The sequence below is a fragment of the Gorilla gorilla genome, chromosome 9 (genome assembly GCF_029281585.2).
Source record: "Gorilla gorilla gorilla isolate KB3781 chromosome 9, NHGRI_mGorGor1-v2.1_pri, whole genome shotgun sequence".
Lineage (NCBI taxonomy): Eukaryota > Metazoa > Chordata > Mammalia > Primates > Hominidae > Gorilla > Gorilla gorilla.
The window spans coordinates 96184792-96205227 of NC_073233.2; the positions used below are offsets into that span (position 1 = coordinate 96184792).

The window sequence follows — 20436 nt, forward strand, 5'->3', positions numbered from 1 at the left end:
GAGAAGATATCAAAGTTTATACATAATCATAATCAATTTATCAACTTTTGCACAGTAATATATATTATACTTATATTAATGTATATGTATGCACACACACACACACGCGTGCACACACTATAAATGCATTTTTAAAATGCCAAACATGGTTACCTCTGAATGGTGGCATGAGATGCCAAGCTTTCCCCTACTCCCTACAGTTTCTACAGTGTACCTTTATAACCTTTTTAATAAGAAAAAAAGAGAACAGCAAAACCTGTAAGCAACATATATACAAAATGCAAGCATTATAACCATATGATACTAAAAGAAATTATACTTTATGGACATTTGGTTTATACTTGTTACTCAGAATTTAGTTCTTGAACCAATATCAGTAGCAACACCCAGAAGTTTATTAGAAATGCATACTGTAAGTACTCAGCCCAGATCACCTGAATCAGAATCTCCTTTTTTTTTTTTTTAACAAGATCCCCAAGTGATTCACAATAACATTAAAATCTGAGCCACATTGGTTTACCTTGTGCCAAATGCTTAGATATATATGTAAATAGATTCAACACACAAAGAGCATATTTACAAAGTAGAAAAATTCAGGAAGCTGATTATTCACTTAATTAAAACATTTATCATACCTGTGTGCTAGACGCTAGGAATTATAGAACTCACCATATTATTACTATTAAAAAAGAGTCTGTGGTTTCAGAGTGACTCATTATCTAAGACTTCCATAAACATTCAACTATGCAAAACAAGATATAATTAACCTGAGGAACATTTTACGCATACTGCAAACTTTTCTTTCTCTTATAAATCATGTGTGTAGAGAGAGAATTTTGATATGGTCTAAGAACCTAAGAGCACTGAAAATAATCAGAAAAACGTGCAACCAGGTTGATAATGTTTTAATGTTTTTGTCAAAGTTCTTTCCCACTTGTTGCAAAGTGTGAAAAAACCAGAGAGGTACCTTTGTCAAGCAGATTATAAAACTGTATCATATGTATGACTACACTAACACAATAACAAAAACAAGTTATAGTTGTTTCATTGTTTCTTTAGGCAAAAGAATATATTTTAAATTGTAAATAAAATACTTTTGAGATATTTTCCCACAACGCCAGTCAATATTTCATTGACTGTAGATATTTGAGGAGCAGTAGCCTGCTCTGTTTCCCTTGCTTTATCATAACATCTAGCAAAACCTCGTGTGTTGACATGTGCATTAAAACAATGACAAGATAGCATCCTACGTCTTAAATACTATTATTTTTGGTGTTTAAGATCCAACGAGATTAAAAATAATGTATCTTACTATGGGATAACAGATCATTAAGAGCCGAAAGAGACCTCAAAGGCAATTCAGTCCCACATGCTCACTTCACAGGTGAGGCAATGTAGGTTCTGAGCACTCCGGTTGGGAGCTTCTTCACTAAATGAGAGAATGTTTGGAATATCAAATAGAGTACAATAGTACATAGCATATCCTAAATGATAGGGTACAAAGTAAACAAGTTAAAAGTAAATGTGTAGCTCTAGGATCAAGCCAAACAAAGCTATTTAAAACCTAAACTTAAAATGAAGGGGATGAATTAGTCTAGATCTTGCCCAGCACCTTTGCAGACAATTCATCCTCCTTTAAATCATCTCTCTTACCTCTGTGCTGCAGTCATTCATTACTAATGTTGCCTGGCTTGGGATGATTTGTACATGTACATTTTTAGTGGCTTTTACAACTACATAAAACAGAAAAGGTAACAATATTTCATCTCTTCCTTCCAAAACTAATAAAGTCTTATTTGAAATCTCCTGTTTGTGTGGTTTAGTCAGTTACAGATTTAACAGTAAACATTAACTGCAGTTTACAGTCTGAATTGTGTCCCCCTCAAAATTCATACGTTGAAATTCTAACCCCCTGTATCACTGCCATATTACTGTATTTGGAGACAGACCTTTAAAGAGGTAATTAAGGTAAAATTAGGTCATATGGGTGGGCCCCAATCCAATATGACTGATGTCCTTATAAGAAGAGGACATTAGGACAATCAGAAAAGACTGTTTAGGAGCCCAGTAAGCAAGCAGACATCTGCAAGCCAAGGAGTGTGGCCTTGGAAGAAACCAAACCTGACAACACCTCAATCTTGGACTTCCAGCCTCCAAAACTGTGAAAAAACAACCTTCCTTAAGCCACCCAGTCTGTGGTACTTTGTTATGGCAGCCCTCGCAAACCAACAGGCTACATAAATACTAAGAACTTTGATTTCAGTTATTTATGGTCTTGTTTAAAAGTTGCCCAAATAGTATCACCTACACTTGTTGCAGCATAAACATATGTATCTACTTGTATCATGCAACATGTTATTACATGGCAATAAGCAAAATGGCTTTTCTTTATTAGTAATTTGCAATTCTGTGGTCCATTACGTGATTTCATTTAAAGTAATCATTGGTCCATTACTTTTGGAATACTTTGAAAAAATACTCTCAATAATGTTGGTCAATTTATTTTTCCAGTAAGGTTTTACATAGCATGCCTAATATTTCTAAGCCACAGATATTTTGTATAATCAAACTAAAATTCCAAAAATGTACACACATATTCATATATACTATAAAACAAAACTAAACGTATGTCTCATTTGTAGCAACTCACTTTTCCTGAGAATTCTTAAGGTGTGCTGTGTTCACATACACATTCTCAGAGGCAGTTCCCACCTTCTTTCCGGTGAAACAAGCCCAGTTCCGGCCCAACACATCATGCACCCACCCAGTCATTGTCTCGTTGCAGTAAGTAGTCACCTTGCTGCCCTCTTCTTTATACTGCAAACAAATAAGGGAAAAGAAAACCAAGTAAAATCTGTCTTCAAATTTCAGGTCCATTTCCATGGCTCTCATTCACAGTAAATGTGCCCCTTTTCACCCTGTGCCAATCAAAACAAAAACTTCACCCTGAGAGGTTACACTGTAAGAATTATTCTAGAAAAAGAAGAGATACAAACTTTTCTGTGGTTAGCACTGTTGGCCACCAAACAAAATGTATATAACAAAACACTTCCAGGAATGAAGGCCAAGGGAAAACAAAACAAAACACAACAAAAAACAAAGAAAACAGAGCATCTGGCATATTCAAGGCATTTTTCAAAAGTGACTTCACAGTCCTTACAAGAAGACTATGAGGATGCAGATAATAATAACCACATTTTACCAAGGACAAAAGGAGCTCAGCTCAGAAATAAGGAGCTCCTACCAAGGCAACAGGCTGTTAAGTGGCAGAAACAGAATTCTCCTCAGTCTATCACACTACAATTTTCCACTGAGACAAGGGCCACACTAGGAAACTACAAGAACAAATGATGAACTTTTTTTTTCCAGGGATGGAGTCTTGCTTGCTGTGTCGCCCAGGCTGGAGTGCAGTGGTGTGATCTTGGCTCACTGCAACTTGCACCTCCCAAGTTCAAGCGATTCTCTTGCCTCAACCTCCCGAGTAGCTGGGATTAAAGGTGCTTGCCACCACACCTGGCTAATTTTTGTATTGTTTAGTAGAGATGGGGTTTTGCCATGTTGGCCAGGCTGGTCTTGAACTCCAGACAAGTGATCCACCCACCTCGGCCTCCCAAAGTGATGGGATTACAGGTGTGAGCCACAGTGAAACAGAATCCTTTTTTTCTGTCAATCTCTCAATTTATTAGCATATTCTGATCATGAGGGGGCTAAAGTAACCTGGGTATTAAATATATTCTTTACACTTTATTTCACTATTATGGCCTTTTGTCTTATTTCAGTGTTAGAACTGAAAAATAACTATCATTTTTAACAGATCCAGGATTTGAACTAAGACGCTTTGGCTCCAGAGCCTAGTCACCCTCATGTTAGAACATCTCCTCATGGAGGCGGGGCACATGATCCAGGATGACTGTGTAGCATGTGGGAGACAGAAAGGGAAAATGCTGTGCTAAATTTCTGAGGAGAGACTTGGGCACAGACAATTTCAGGCTCTGACTTAATTTAATAGAAAAGACTATTTGTAGAACCTTGGGCAAGATTTTACGAGGCTTTAGTTCTCTTGCCTGTAAAATATGGAAAGTAGAAAAAAAAATCCTCGAAGGTAAAACATTCTGGGATTCCATGATCAAATGCAGGGTTTGGTAAACACTTCCTATAATGGCCAGACAGCAAAGACCACTAGGCTTTGCAGGCCACTTAGTTCTCTTGCAACTGTTCAACTCTGCCCTTGTAGCACAAAAGCCGTCAAAAGCAAGACTCAAACAAATTGGCACAGGGATCAACTGTTTCTGTAAAACTTCTATTTACAAAAACAGAGAGTAGGGTAGTTTTGGCTCCAGAGGTTGTAGTTTGTGGACTCCTGCTCTACTCTAATACACATTATTTCACTTGTTTGCAGAGGTTGGCAAACTTCTTTTTGAAGGACTAGATAGTAAATATTTTAGGCTTGCAGGCTGGAAGACCTCAGTCACAACTACGCAACCTAAAAGGTGCAAAGGGAATACATAAATGAATGAGCTAGGCTGTGTTCCAATAAAACTTTACTTACAAAAATAGGTTTGTAGTTTGCCAACCCCCAGTTTAGAGAAATGTGTGGGCTAAACTACACTTAAAGTTAAAATTACCTTATTGCATCTGACTCTCTGAATTCAAATCATATTTAGGGGGAGAGTTAAAAATGTATGGCTTTAGAATCCAGAAAAACTGGACTTGAATTGTGGGAATCACCACTTACTATGTTATATAGCACAGGAAAAGTTACTCTGGGCTACTCATATCCGCATCTTGCTTTTATCTTTGGTGATATTCATGATAGTCTCTTTTTTTCAGACAGAGTCTCACTCTGTTGCCCAGGCTGGAGTACACTGGTGAGATGTCGGCTCACTGCAACCTCCGCCTCCCAGGTTCAAGTGATTCTCCTGCCTCAGCCTCCCAAGTAGCTGGGACTACAGGCATGTGCTACCAGGCCTGGCTAATTTTTGTATTTTTAGTAGAGATAGGGTTTCACCATGTTGGCCAGGCTGGTCTCAAACTCCTGACCTGAGGTGATCTGCTTCCTTCAGCCTCCCAAAGTGCTGGGATTACAGGTGTGAGCCACTGTACCCGGCTGGTTGTTCATGATATTCTGAATCCCATATGTCTGCTTCTAGTGAAGAATGGCTTCACTAGCATGAGTTCAGTTCCCAACTACTCAAGTCCCTGCTAAAACCCTACTCAATATGATGACCATGGAAACAAAGGCCCAGGACATTGTTGGGCAGCAATATGAGAGGGTGTGTTGTGTGAAAAGGTTAATAAAATTAACTTCATACTAAACTATGTAAAACTTCTACTTTGGTAGATCGAAACAGTCTAACATGGTAACTTTATAGGATGCAACCTAAACTCCAAAAAGTTGTATTATGTACTTCTCTCTGGCACTGGCTCTTGATCCTATTCTCTTCTCCTTGGTTGCATGCTGGTAAGGCAGGCCAGGTAGGGTTAGGCCGATGCTCCCTCCCACCTCTGCTGTTTGAGGAAGCAGTCTGACAATGTTTCCAGAGTTCTTAAGAGCTACTTTATAGATATTGGCACACATACACAAACAAAATGCTACACACAGGAAGACATTCACTGCAGTATAACACAAGTTAAAAATAAAAACAATAGAATGTCCTAGAAAATGCCCAAATTTAAAAAGTATTAGGTAAACAATTTATTCAAAGGAATAATGTGTAACATTGTATATGATAAACCTGAGTTCTATAGGAAAGGGGTGAGCAAACTAAAATTGGAGAAGGCTGCCTATTTCTATAAATATAGTTTTACTGGAGAACAGCATGCCCATTCATTTATACATTGTCTATGGCTAGTTTTGTGCCACAATGGCAGAGATTTCATACTTTATAAATATTGTACAGATTACTCATAAATCTTACAGGTTCAAGAGAACACAGAAATGATATAGTCTTGGGGGACAAAAAAAAGACCTAAGGAAGTGGTGGAACTAGAACTAAGCATCCTACCGAATGCCATCCTCCACTTCTTCCTACAATTTGTCTTCTCACGAAGAGCCAGAGAGGTAAACAATTACTAAAATCACTGACGGGAGATACCCAGAAATGACAGAAAAGGCTTTTTTTTAAACCCAAAGGGCTTCCACCTATATTATTTGAGCCTCACGATAATCTCTTTGGGATAAAATTTCTTTCTAATGAAGAAAAGGTGACTCTGCAAAATTAAATGGAGAGGAAAGGATTCAAATACACGTTTACATGTTACAAAGGTCATTGCTTTATCCATTGTATTCTCTTAAAAAAAAAAAAGTTGCAGAGAATTAACTGACTCATGAGTCACATTCAAATTGTTGCCCAAGGCCTTTAAAGGGCTGCCTAAAATTTCTAGCAGTCCTCATAGGTGTTTTCCCATTCTTCAGGTACCTATGTTGCCTTGGCTCTTTCAGTCTTTTTACCATGCCTGCCTAGGGTTTTTGACGCAGAACAGAAAGAAAGAATAATGCCTTCAGGCCTAGACTGCCTAGACTGCTCTGCCACTTATTGGCTGTGTGATCCTGAGCAAGTCACTTTCCTCTCTGTACTTTCAGTTTCCTCATCTTTAAAACAGGAGCAATGGCCAGGTACAGAGGCTCATGCCTTTAATCCCAGCACTTTGGAAGGCCGAGGTTGGGGGAATCACTTGAGGCCAGGTGTTTTAAGGTCACAGTGAGCAATGATCCAGCCACTGAACTCCGGCCTGGATGACAGAATCAGATCCATTCTCTAAATAAATAAATAAATAAATAAATACATGAAGCAGGGATGATAATTACAGACTCTATCTCATGGGCTGTGTTTTATGTATACTAACTCATTTATTTTTCACGATAGTCTACCAGGTTGTTCTTTCCACAAAAACATAACTATGACAATAGGATTTTTGTTTATTCAGTACCTAGAAAACTATCTTGGCACTAGGAAGTAATTAATTACTAAATGAGTGAATAAATGAATAACAGAAGAGGAAGAACAACAAATGTCAAGTCCTATTTCAACAGTTAACAAGGCACTGAGAATAGGTAAGTTTATAATTAACAGAGGTGTGGTGATGCCAATATATCACAATGTCTGACAGTCCAAATCACAGTTACTTCAGAAGTGCAAATGTTCCCCTCCAAAGCTGCTTCCCTATCTGTAAATTTAGGTTGACCTAGAAGTTCCAAAAATTTCCCTTCAAGCTTTCTAACTGCAAATCCTTATATCTGTGGTTGTCTTAATTTTTTTTTTTTTTTCAAGATGGAGTCCTGTTCTGTCACCCAGGCTGGAGTGCATGCAGTGGCGCGATCTCAGCTCACTGCAACCTCCGTCTTCTGGGTTCAAGCAATTCTCCTGCCTCAGCCTCCTGAGTAGCTGGGATTACAGGCATGCGTCACCACGCCCGGCTAATTTTTGTATTTTTAGTAGAGACAGGGTTTCGCCATGTTGGCCAGGCTGGTCTTGAACTCCTGACCTCAGGTGATCCGTCTGCCTCGGCCTCCCAAAGTGCTGGGATTACAGGCATGATCCACCATGGCCAGCCTTCTTATTTAATATTCATAAAGCCAGTAATTCTTAATAGACACACTATTTATATGAGTAATCCTAAAAAACTACAACTTTGTTTTTGTTGTTATAACTTAAACCCTACACATTCCATTAAATTGATGGAATTATTTTCCCTTTTAAAATTTTATTTTATACTATTCTTTAGTCTTCACAATCTGAAATAATGTATCAATTTTAGAACCTGAAATTATTCTGTAAAAGTACAGAGCTGCAATGCCACTCTGCACGACAACAACTTAGTAAAAGAGACATTTACCAGCGGGGAAGCCAAGTACGCAGTACCTTAAGGGGGACCATCCACTGTACCCCTGTGATTTTCCTGATTTGAATGTTTTCGGGGTATGTCATTTTTCCTGTGAAATACTTCTTTTGTGATTTCTGACGTTGTATCACCAATTAAGAAGTTGAAGTTTTGACCCCGCTATCCAGCTTGAAATGCAGCCAAAAAATTTTTCTGAGAGTTTTCACTTATATAAACATCAATCTCTGAAGACTGCCTTGCACAGATGAGATAATTTAAGTTTCCATTCATTTATGCCAATTTCTACTGCAACAAATAGATAACTTCCTAAAATATGAAGATCAAGCCCTAGTATTTAAGTTTAAAAAACTATTATGATTCAATAACTATCCATTTGCTTCTTCAATATTACCATTAAGTTGCCACACATTCTCAAAATACCCCTTCTTCAATTTCCCACTCATTTTATCAGCTATCCAATTAGATCTACCTAGTCATAGGGAAATTTTGGAATTGAAGTTATTTTTGGGAACTGAAGTTATTTATCTTGGATCTTTTACTTGACTGCTTTTTGACACTGAGGAGAGGGAAAAAAAAATCGCTTAAACCTGTTCTACTGTTTTCTTGATTAATAATATACTTAGCCAATGTCTGAATACTTACTTTACATAACAAACTTGGCTAGAAGACAGAGGCAGTTTAGTAAAGTGGACTCCGCCCTTTAAATCCAGTCTGTCACTTATCATTTACGTAACCTTGAGCAAGTCAAAGCTAGTGAGCCTCAGTTACTTTATCTGAAAGTAGGAATGATATCTATAACTGATACTACTTTACTGGACTGCTATGAAAGATATAGATGAAATTGAAGTTGGAAGAGTTAAAAAGTTATAAAACATTAAACAAGTGACTATACTAACATTACCGTCATTACCATGAAGGATACTTCATCCATGCCTTCATAGAACTTATATTCTATCCAAAACTGCCAACTGGGCAGCTGACACTGGGACCTATCCTTTCAACCAGTGGTTTTCAGCGGAACATTGGAAACAAAGTATTGTAACTCCCATATATATTTCTAACATAAAAATACAATTCGCCGGGCGCAGTGGCTCATGCCTGTAATCCCAACACTTTAGGAGGCTGAGGCGGGTGGATCACCTGAAGTCGGGATTTTGAGACCAGCCTCGCCAACATGGTGAAACCTTGTCTCTACTAATAATACAAAAATTAGCCTGGCATGGTGGCACACTCCTGTAATCCCAGCTACTTGGGAGGATGAGACAGAAGAATCCTTTGAACCTGGGAGGTGGAGATTGCAGTGAGCTTCAACCATGTGCCATTGCACCCCAGCCTTGGCGAAAAGAGCGAAACACTGGCTCAAATAAATAAATAAATAAATAAATAAATAAACTAATTAAATTGAAAACTTCCACTATTATTTAATATACGAAACAACATTGGTGTGCCCATCAGATCTAATATCAGATGTTCATCTGTTATGTACAGTGTGCTAGTAAGTCCCTATAAGATAGTTAAGGCACAGCATATTCCCTTTTTCACATCTGCCTGCTTAAACTGACTTGAGCATCTTATCTGAATTAATCAGGCTAACACTCATAAAATGAACAAGTAGTTTAAAATATACTTGCAAAGAAACAAGGATTTGCAAATACTAATGATGCAAACATAAGAAAATGGCAAAGTTTATAATTACCCTATTCTGACTTCTGTCAAACATGTTGAAAGAAGTTTTTAAAAACAGATGTTTTGAAATGGTTCCATCACTACAATATTTTTTTTAGTCCTAGACATCAATAAAGCAAATGTTTCAGTTAAAATTTGTCTATTAAAATTGTCATCCCTAATACCAATTGATAATTATTCTAAATCCTTCTAAAGCTGTGACACTTTCATACTTTTAACAAAAATGTGTCAAAATCTACTGAAATTCTTTAAGATTTTAAAACACATCAGAAAATTTTGTTTCCAAATGTTGAAAATTTACAGTCATGAAAATTATCAGTAACAGGGACTCTAACATTACTTTTGGCAATAAAATCATAATAATGAAGAATATTTTACATTATTTTCAAATGATATCTTCTTAAAATATATTTTGGGTAGGGCACAATTTTATGACATTAATAAAGTATTATTTAATCACTTAATATTTCACATTTTACAACAAATGTAGTACAGTGATACATGTATATATAATTTTCAAAATGTACCTATAGATAATTTAGAATACATAATAAAAAATTTAGACATCTAAGTCTAATCCATCAAGATGATTTGTAATTTTGAAAAGAGTACTTTGCATGGAGTTGAATGATTTGATGATTAACCAAATATGGAAATATTATATTCCAGCAACATTAAAAAACAAAAAATGTTTCCATTTTTGCCCTTTGTTTACTATAGAAATCTATATATGTACAATTACCTCCATTTGCTGTCAGAAAGGAACCAGGTAAATTTTACTGAATTGGTATTTTACCAAATCCATCAGAGAGTGTCACATCTTTCCTCAGAAAGAAACCAACTTCCCTATGTCAGTTCCAAGGAATAGCTATAGTTTTCTGCCTATTAACTGGACTGAACCATGCATTTAAAAAGTCGAATTGTAATAAAATGCAAAACTGCCAGGAAATAGTTACAGTGGTTACAGCCAAGCAACTTCCAGCATTTTACTGAAGGAACTGGAAGTTTACATGTGAAAATGGAGGGTCATAAATCTGTTTATTTCCAGTGCTGAAAAGACATTACATTAAAACCAAAATACACACTCCAGAATTAGCTAAGAAAACAGCAATTTACTGCACAGCGAAGTAGTCAAAGTCCCTGGGCTCATTCCTCACTTACTTACTCATAAACTCAAACCGTAAAGTTGGAAAAAAATCTTAAGAGTTCATCTAATCCACTCCTCAGCTCATGTTCCTCACTATACTCAACAGAGGTGAGGCACACCATGCAGCATTTCAAAGCTTCGGTCCTCCAGGCTTTGGTGAACCCCTGCAGTCAGAACACTCAGGATTTCCCTTGATAGCTAATTTTGTTTTTAGTAGTTTTGAAAGTTAGAACATCACTGTTTTTAACTCTGAGCCCTATCTTGGCCTCTATAGGCTTACACAAGATTAAAACATAAATAAATAAATAGAATAAAATATAAAAGTCTAATCTCTTTTCCACTAAATCATCCAACATATATGGCCTGAGGGTCCACCATAGCCTCTAAGGACACAAAGGTAACACTTCAAAGAACACATCAATAAAACAATACCACATGATATATTACACAATATTCTTTATTTTACAAGTATTTATTGAAGGCTTATTATTGGTCATATATCGTGTAATACATAGGGAATCAAATGGTTAGTAAGATGGAGTTGATCCTTGCCCTAATGAAGTTTAAAGACCAGAGAGGAATACAAACAGGCAATTATGACACAGAATACTAAGCCTTATTATATTCAGGGATCTTCTGACACATGTATCTGCAATTTTGTACTCACTGAATCTTCTCTTCCATAATAAAAGCATGTTGATGCAAAATTACTCAGATAAACAAAAGAACTCATTAGTAATTTTTAAAATTCCATATTAAATATATATACATATATATTTTAAATTTTTTAAGTTCCAGGTTACATGTGTACGATGTGCAGGTTTCTTACATAGATAAACATGTGCCATGGTGGTTTCCTGCACCTATCAACTCATCACCTAGGTATTAACCCATTTATGCCAGAGGTTGCAATTTGTTGAATGTGAAAAATCAGACCTTGGCAATGACCTTGAGCAGGATATAAAGAACTTCCACATGCTTAGCATTCCAGAAATGGAACACTAGGCATAAATGGGTTAAGCCCAGAATGCATTAGCTATTTTTCCTAATGCTCTCCCTCAGCTTGACCCCCCACCCCTTACTGGCCCCAGTGTGTGTTATTCCCCTCCCTGTGCCCATGTGTTCTATTGTTCAGCTCCCACTTATAAGTTAGAACATGTGGTGGTTGGTTTTCTGTTCCTGCATTAGTTTGCTGAGGATAACAGCTTCCAACTCCATCCATGTCCCTGAAAAGGACAGGATCTCATTCCTTTTTATCGCTGCATAGTATTCCATGGTATTTATGTTCCACATTCTCTTTTTCCAGTCTATCATTGATGAGCATTTGGGTTGATTCCATGTCTTTGCTATTGTGAATAGTGCTGTAATAAACATACATGTGCACATATCTTTGTAATAGAATGATTTCTATTCCTTTGGGTCTATATGCAGTAATGATATTTCTGGTTCTAAATCTTTGAGGAATCACCACACTGTCTTCCACAATGGTTGAATTAGTTGACATTCCCACCAACAGTGTAAAAGCGTTCTTATTTCTCTGCAACCTCACTAGTATGTTGTTTGGCTTTTTAATAATCACCATTGTGACATGAGATGGTATCTCATTGTGATTTTGATATGCATGTCTCTAATGGTCAGTGATGTTGAGCTTTTCTTCATGTTTATTGGCCACATGAATATCTTCTGGGAAGTGTCTGTTCATGTTCTTTGCCAACTTTTTAATGGGGTTCCTTTTTTCTTGTAAATTTGTTAAGTTCCTTGTAGATTCTGGATGTTAGACCTTTGTCATATGGATAGATTGAAAAAATTTTCTCCCATTCTGTTGGTTGCCTGTTCACTCTGATGGTAGTTTCTTCTGCTGTTGCAGAGCTCTTTAGTTTAATTAGATCTCATTTGCCAATTTTTGCTTTTGTTGTAATTGCTTTTGGTGTCTTTCTCATAAAATCTTTGCCCATTCCTATGTCCAGAATGATATTGCCTATATTCTATTCCAGGGTTTTTATAATTTTGGGTTTTACATTTAAGTCTTTAATCCATCTTAAGTTGATTTTCGTATATGGATTAAGAAACAGGAACAGTTTCAATTTTCTGCATATGGCTAGCCAGATATACAGTAGGATTAACTGAATAGAGAGTCCTTTCCCTATTGCTTCTTTTTGTCAGCTTTGTCAAAAATAAGAGAAGAATCAAACAGACACAATAAAAAATGATAAACAGGATACCACCACTGATCTCACAGAAGTACAAACAACCATCAGAGAATACTACAAACACCTCTATGCAAAGAAACTAGAAAATCTAGAAGACATGTATAAATTCCTGGATGCATACACACTTCCAAGACTGAATCAGGAAGAAGTTGGATCCCTGAATAGATCAATAACAAGTTCTGAAAGTGAGGCAGTAATAAATAGCCTACCAATGAAAAAAGTCCAGGATCAGATGAATTTACAGCTGAATTCTACCAGAGGTACAAAGAGGAGCTGATACCCTTTCTTCTGAAACTATTCCAAACAATTGAAAAGGAGGGACTCCTCCCTAACTCATTTTATGAGGCCAGCATCATCCTGATACCAAAACCTGGCAGAGATACAACAACAAAAAGAAAACTTCAGTCCAATATCCCTGATGAACTTTGACGCAAAAAATCTCAATGAAATACGGATAAACCAAATCCAGCAGCACATCCAAAAGCTTACCTACCACAGTCAAGTTGGCTTCATCCCCAGGATGCAAGGCCGGTTCAACATATGCAAATCAATAAACGTCATTCATCACATAAACAGAACTAAAGACAAAAACCACATGATTATCTCAATAGACACAGAAAAGGCCTTCGATACAATTCAACATCGCTTCATGTTAAAAACTCTCAATAAACTAGGTATTGAAGGAACGTATCTCAAAATAATAAGAGCTTTTTATGAGAAACCCACAGATAATATCATACTGAATGGGCAAAAGCTGGAAGCATTCCCCGTGAAAACTGGCACAAGACAAGGATGCCCTCTCTCACCATTCTTATTCAATATAGTATTGGGAGTTCTGGCCAGGGCAATCAGGCAAGAGAAAGAAATAAAGTGTACTCAAATAGGAAGAGAGGAAGTCAAATTGTCTTTGTTTGAAGATAACATGATCCTATATCTAGAAAACCCCATCATCTCAGCCCAAAAGCTTCTTAAGCTGATAAGCAACTTTGGTAAAGTCTCAGGATACAAAATCAATGTGCAGAAGTCACCAGGATCCCTATACACCAACAAAAGGCAAGCAGAGAGCAAAATCATGAATGAACTCCCATTCCCAATAGCTATAGAGAGAATAAAATACCTAGGAATACAGAAGAAGTGAAGGATCTCTTCAAGGAGAACTACAAACCACTACTCAAGGAAATGAGAGGACACAAACAAAGGGAAAAACGTTACATGCTCATGGATAGGAAGAATCAATATCATGAAAATGGCCATACTGCCCAAAGTAATTCACAGATTCAATGCTATTCCCATTAAACTACAATTAACATTCTTCACACAATTAGAAGAAACTATTTTAAAATTCATATAGAACCAAAAAAAAGCTCCTATAGCCAAGACAATCCTAAGCAAAAAGAACAAACCTGGAGGCATCATGCTATCTTTCATACTATACTACAAGGCTACAGTAACCAAAAAAGCATGGTACAAAAACAGACACATAGACCAGTGGAAGAGAATGAAGATCTCAGAAAGAAGACCACACATCTACAACCATCTAATCTTTGACAAACCGTACAAAAACAAACAATAGGGAAAGGATTCCCTATTTAATAAATGGTGCTGGGAGAACTGGCTGGCCATACGCAGAAAATTAAAACTGGACCCCTTTCTTACACCTATACAAAAATTAACTCAAGATGGATTAAAGACTTAAATGTAAAACCCAAAACAATAAAACACCCTAGAAGAAAATCTAGGAAAGCCATTGAATATATTTTTTACATATCAGTTGCTTTGGTTATATTTACATCCTGAAAGTCAGCTTGAAATATGCAATTCTTTTAAAACTCTGCAGGAAGGTAACCTGATAATATTCTTTAGAGCAGCGAATCAAAAAAGATGTATATGGCACCATTCCTGATTTGTGTTTCTAGAATCCTACAAAATTAATTCTTTGTAAGTTGGTAATACTTGTGAAAAGTCTGCAAAAAGAAAAGAAAACTGTGGTGCATTTTCCAGGTACCTACAAAGTTCTATGTGCATTAGGTGTTGAAGATATACAGGGAGAAATACAGATTTTCAATCTGGAAAGAGATGAAAACATGCTACCCAATCACTCCATTACAGCATGGCATGAAAGCAGAGGTACCTGCGATATGCAGTGGGAACCAAAGTTCTGATGTTTCTCACGGTAATAGAGAGAGCTGGGGAGGGTTTCAGAGAGCAGCGTCATCAAGGTCCTGAGTGATAAAGAATTTATCCGGTCCAGAGGTGAGATAGATAAAAGTTTCCAGGTGGGAGCAGTCCACTGTACTCTTAATTCATCTTTATGAAATACTTCTTCTCAGAATAGCAGAACAGTATACCTCTCAGATCATACAAAGAGTCATCTGAATCAACAGAGTAAGGATGACAAACTATTCTCTAGAGAAAAATTCTTCTATTCAAGCAGAAATGCAAGAGAGGAAAGTCCACCCAGACAATATGAATTAAACATAACCCCATAATTTCAGGCTTACCAAAGCTGAAAGAAGTCAGCTCTAAACCAACAGAGCAGGAAACAAGACCATTATTTGGCAGGAAAGAGCTAGAAGATAGCAATCAGTTGAACAATACTGTAATTAAGATTAGTAAATTTGACTATGACACTTAGTTTGTACTTAATTTGAAGTTTACAAAGCTCTTCTACCAATTTCCAAACTACAAACTGAAGGAGAAGGTAAGTTTTGGTCTTCAATGAAAAAACCCTGGTTTAGGCAAGAAAGTCAGTAGCCTAATAGCCAAGGAAACCTAAACTTCAAGGCAATTCTTCTCTTAAAACTTCAGCATGAGCCCATGCAACATTAAACTAATATTCATGATGCTCACAGACTGGACTTTACCGGGAAATCCAAATATGCCTCTAAATACCATTTACTTATTTGTGAAATGGCTTTTTTCACTATTTAGCCCCAAGGAAGTCTTTAGGCTTGAAAGACAAGTTCTAGCATTTTACAGTTAGAAACTCTGTGAGCTTAGCACTGTAAGAGATTCATTTTCTCTATCTATAAAATGAAACTAGTTATATCTACTTTACAGAACTTTTGTAGCTTATAGTATGTCAACTTCTTAGCACAAAGCTTGTACCTAATGAAAAAAGAAAAGAAAAAAAAAAAAGGGTGTTTACGATACCATCTTTCTGGCCAGAGGTACTGGAGGTCTATAATCTGTAGAAGTATACTATAGCAGTCTGACATATCTGAGAAAGCCTCTTTTTTCCCTTCTTTAAATATGTCCTCCATAGGACCATCTTCCCTTCAATAACTTATATCTGTGAATCTCAAGAGATCCAAGGGCCTTATTTTCTCCTTACAACAGGCTCTTGGGTTCCTCAAGGTAATTAGAGAAAGGAAAGACACTCAGGCAGAGACAGTTAAACTGTGAATAAAATTTACGCTGTGAATAAAACAAAACATACACTTCAAATCCTGACAATCTTAGAAAAAAATCACTGTAATAGAAGGGATTTCAAAAGAGAAAAAGAACAATGTGTTGTATATTGTTCCTTTTATTAAAAAACTGAACGGTGAAGCCACCCAAGATTTTGCATCTTCCAGAATTTTTTTTTCCTTTCTCCTGTGTAGTCTCTGGTTGTTCACATTCCAAAATGATGTTTACTGTTTTCCAAGGGAGTGTGTTCAGGAGGGCAGCTGCCTTGGAGGTAGGTCACCAGGACTCCTTTGCATTTTGCATGCAAATAAAGACTCCAGAAGGGACTGTAGCTGTTAGAGGCCTTTGCTAGCTGCTACAGGTAGGTCCACACTGTCGCAGGCTGCTCTGTCTCTTAGCCCCAACGTCTGTTCATGGCTGTGGTTTTAAAAGAGTCCCTCAACAGATGCTCTATTTAATAACTACAAGACAATAAAAACTAGGGTTACAAGCCAACAAGGATCATATTGTCTCTTAATATTTAATCATATCAATTTCTTTAAGTAAAAAAAAAAAAAAAAAAATACCAGCACTGATATTTGAGATCCTGGTATTTTTTTGTAAATGTTAAGACATTCACAAGAAAGATGCCATTCTGAAGCTAAATGCTTAAGCAACATGTATTGCACATGCAACCAACATGCTTTAGAAGCACATGCATCTGAAGGTAACTGCCACTGAAAAAAAACGAATATGTTTCTGAAATATACTTAAGAAACAGGCTAAATATAGTAACTTAGATACATTAACATGTATACCTTGCAAACTTTAATTTAGGCTCAGTGCTGCCTGAATCCACATGACTAGGTACTAGGCTATTTATCCCATTTACACAACAAATTACCAGGGTTTATCTTTTCTACTGGTGGAGCGGTCTCCCTAACTAGGAGAAAGAGTGAAGAGTTAAGGATAAAATTTTGTAAACTGTATTTTGAGAACAGCTTATTTTTTGTGGAAAAAAAAAATAGTGAACCTATCTGGGAAAAGTTTCCTATTGCATCTTCCTCCTAAGCTACCACCATACAATATATTACAGACTCTGAGAAGTTCTGAAATAAAGAAAACTATTTAATACATTCTATATTTATTCAACTACCAGAAAGAACTGAGAAGAAACAGCTTATTAATTTCAACCCTAATGCTCACTTTGATCTGTTATTAGTGGCTGTATGGAACATTGCTGAAGCTTAACAAGATAACGTGACACAACTGATGAGCAATTCCTACCTGGCAGATGTGTGGGCCACTGCTGGTTCATTATAAAGTTTGGGAAATGCTAATATAAGATAAACCTATGGTGCTTTCAATACTTGTCCCCAGTTCCCTTTTTCATATCTCACTTCTGCTATTTAAGAGCCAAGTAACAGAGGAAGGAAAAGGGGAAAGAATATTATGTTAAAATGCAAGGAAGGGTAAGTCTCTATTAATTTTACTCTCTAATCACCTATTTCTTCATCAACATTTTAGACATTTATGGATCCAGTGTGAGCAATGATTTAAACATCTATTCTGAAAATGTGAAGAGAATGTAAAGAGTGAATAAGATTCTCTTCTCCTCAGGGAATAGTCTATTAAGACTATTTTAATAGAAGCCAGTTTTACAAAGCTGGGTCATGTCAGATAAGTGATGAGTATGTCAATTTCTCTGTAAAAGCCACCTTCTCTGTGGAAGACAGATCTAAGCTGCTGTGGCCTCACATGTTTCTCTCTTGAGGGATTCTTTTCAAGAAAAGAATAAGCAACCTAAGGCAGCATAACTACTTTACGAATGTGAACTGAACTTGAGTCAACCTTTTTCTTAGCTGGGTGTTTACCCTTTTCGGTTCACGTCTACTTAGGTTACAAGTATCATTCTTGGGAGAGCTGATTTGACATGTGAAAACAGAACATAATAAAGTAGAAAATTACTCACATAAAATAGTGCAGACAACTTAGAAACAGCAGACAAGCAGGCTCAAGCAAGAAATTCATAAGAAAACCATAATCTCTCCAGTCACCCTCTGATGAATAAATAGGCATTAATTTGCATAAGCCATCAGGAAGTGAGGAAGCTTGCTTTTAATAACAAAGTTAGAAATTTTTCAATGGAGCTCACCCAGTTTGTTCCTCAGATGTGGCAAATCATATATCCCCACAGTTCCCAGCTGCATGAACAAATGACTGATAAAATCAGTGACATCCTACAAAGAGTTTACAATGGTAAACTGAGTCATTATGTTGAGATTAAGCATCATCATGAAAGAAGACATAAAATAGTTAGGCGGGCACTCAGTGCTAAACTTCTGATACTTTTCCTCCACTGAAATACTCTTACAAGTAAACCCAAAGTTGTTTAAAACAAAACAAAAGACAAAATGCTGAGCTTGATATATTGAATCCATATTTTAAAAAGTATACCTATCTCAATAAGTCTTCTAAAATTGTTATATCTTAATAATGAACCCAGAAGGCTCAGTGAAAAAATGTCACAATAATCCCAAATCTTTTATTGTAGAAATACAGGTGACATTTCCGGCTGTGTGATAAGCTTGAAATTTATTAATCATTACCACACAAAGTGAGAAATTAAATCCTCTAGTATGGATTTCTCAACATAGAGTTCTTGTTTCTGTTTGTTTTGTTTTTGAGACAGAGTCTCACTCTGTCACCCAGGCTGAAATGCAGTGGCACAATGTCGGCTCACTGCAACCTCCACCTCCCGGGTTCAAGCAATTCTTCTGCCCCAGCCTCCCAGGTGGCTGAGACTAGGCGTGCACCACCACACCCGGCTACTTTTTGTATTTTTAGTATAGAGGGGTTTCACCATGTTGAGGCTGGACTCCATCTTCTGACCTCAGGTGATCCACCAGCCCCAGCCTCCCAAAGTGTTCTTGTTTTGAGCAGCAACTTGCTTTAGAAACACTGATGGTCATTTTTTTTAGCTTATAGTTCTATTAAGATTGGAAGGCTCCAAACAAGAGCTCAGTTAGAAAGCCCTAAGATTTGCTTCACTATCACCAAATAAAATTTCCAGCCATAATGAGTCTACTTCCCCTCTACATATTTCCTCAGCCCTTGAGTAGCTTAATCTTCAAAATAAAATCTGAGTTCCTTCTCTATTGCTCCCTTTTAGAGTCAGTTTCTTTTACTGCCTCAGAGAAAGTAAAATGAGAAACAGTAAAAGGTTAGAAAGCCTATTCAGGCTGGGCGTGGTGGCTCACACCTGCAATCCCAGCACTTTGGGAGGTCTGGGCGGGCGGATCACTTGGGGTCAGGAATTCAAGACCCTGGTCAACATGGTGAAACCCCATCTCTACTAAAAATACAAAAATTAGCTGGGCATGATGGCAGGCACCTGTAATCCAATCTACTCTGGAGGCTGGGGAAGGACAACCTCTTAAACCCAGGAGGTGGAAGGAGCGAGGACCTGGGAGACAGAGCTAGACTCCATTTCCCAAAAAAAAAAAAAAAAAAAAAAAAGCCTATTCAACAGGAGGTCATTTTTTGGAGCTTAGTTTGTTTTACAGGACTTCCTGTCTCTGGGCAATTTGGTGGAGAGAATGCTACACAGAGGAGCTTTATACATGATCATCATTAAAAATGAACAAAGTACATAAGAGCATAAAGAAGAAAAAATAATCACATATCCAGCCATCATGTAAAGTCAGACAAAATTAAGCATTTTCACAGTATTCTGTTTCGTGTTGTTACATTGTGTGTGTGTGTGTGTTTTGTTTTGAGACAGAGTCTCACGCTATCACCCAGGATGGAGTGCAGTGATGCAATCTCAGCTCACTGCAAGCTCTGTCTCCAGCGTTCAATCGATTCTACTGCCTCGGCCTCCCAAGTAACTGGGACTACAGGCGTGCGCCTCTATGCCTGGCTAATTTTTGTATTTTTAGTGGAGATGAGGTTTCACCATGTTGGCCACGCTAGTCTCCAACTTCTCAAAGTGCTGGAATTAGAGGCAGGAGCCAAGCTAGCCTGCACTGTGTTTTTATATAGGAGATTACCTGCAGGTACTTTTAAGAAGTGCAAATTTGCTAAACTGTGCCAAGTACAATGAAATGGTAAATGCTACTAAAATCTGATAATCTTAGAAACTGGCCTGTAGATAGTATT

The 20436-nt window shown here is 37.1% G+C and overlaps 1 protein-coding gene across 3 annotated transcripts in view; it reads right to left on the minus strand.

The window, feature by feature from the left end:
• Positions 1–20436, minus strand: part of CTSC (cathepsin C) — a 44755-nt gene that overhangs the window by 16349 nt on the left and 7970 nt on the right. The window contains exons 3-4 of one of the 3 annotated variants that reach the window (XM_019037209.4): positions 18431–18515; positions 11117–16757 (exon numbers count right to left, since the gene is read on the minus strand). In XM_019037209.4, the coding sequence (XP_018892754.3) occupies positions 16747–16757; positions 18431–18515 (96 nt within the window). In that variant the 3' untranslated portion in view covers positions 11117–16746. Of the gene's footprint in view, positions 1–2650; positions 2818–11116; positions 16758–18430; positions 18516–20436 lie in introns of those variants that run through there. The other 2 variants (XM_019037208.4, XM_004051947.5) reach the window with 2 other exon arrangements.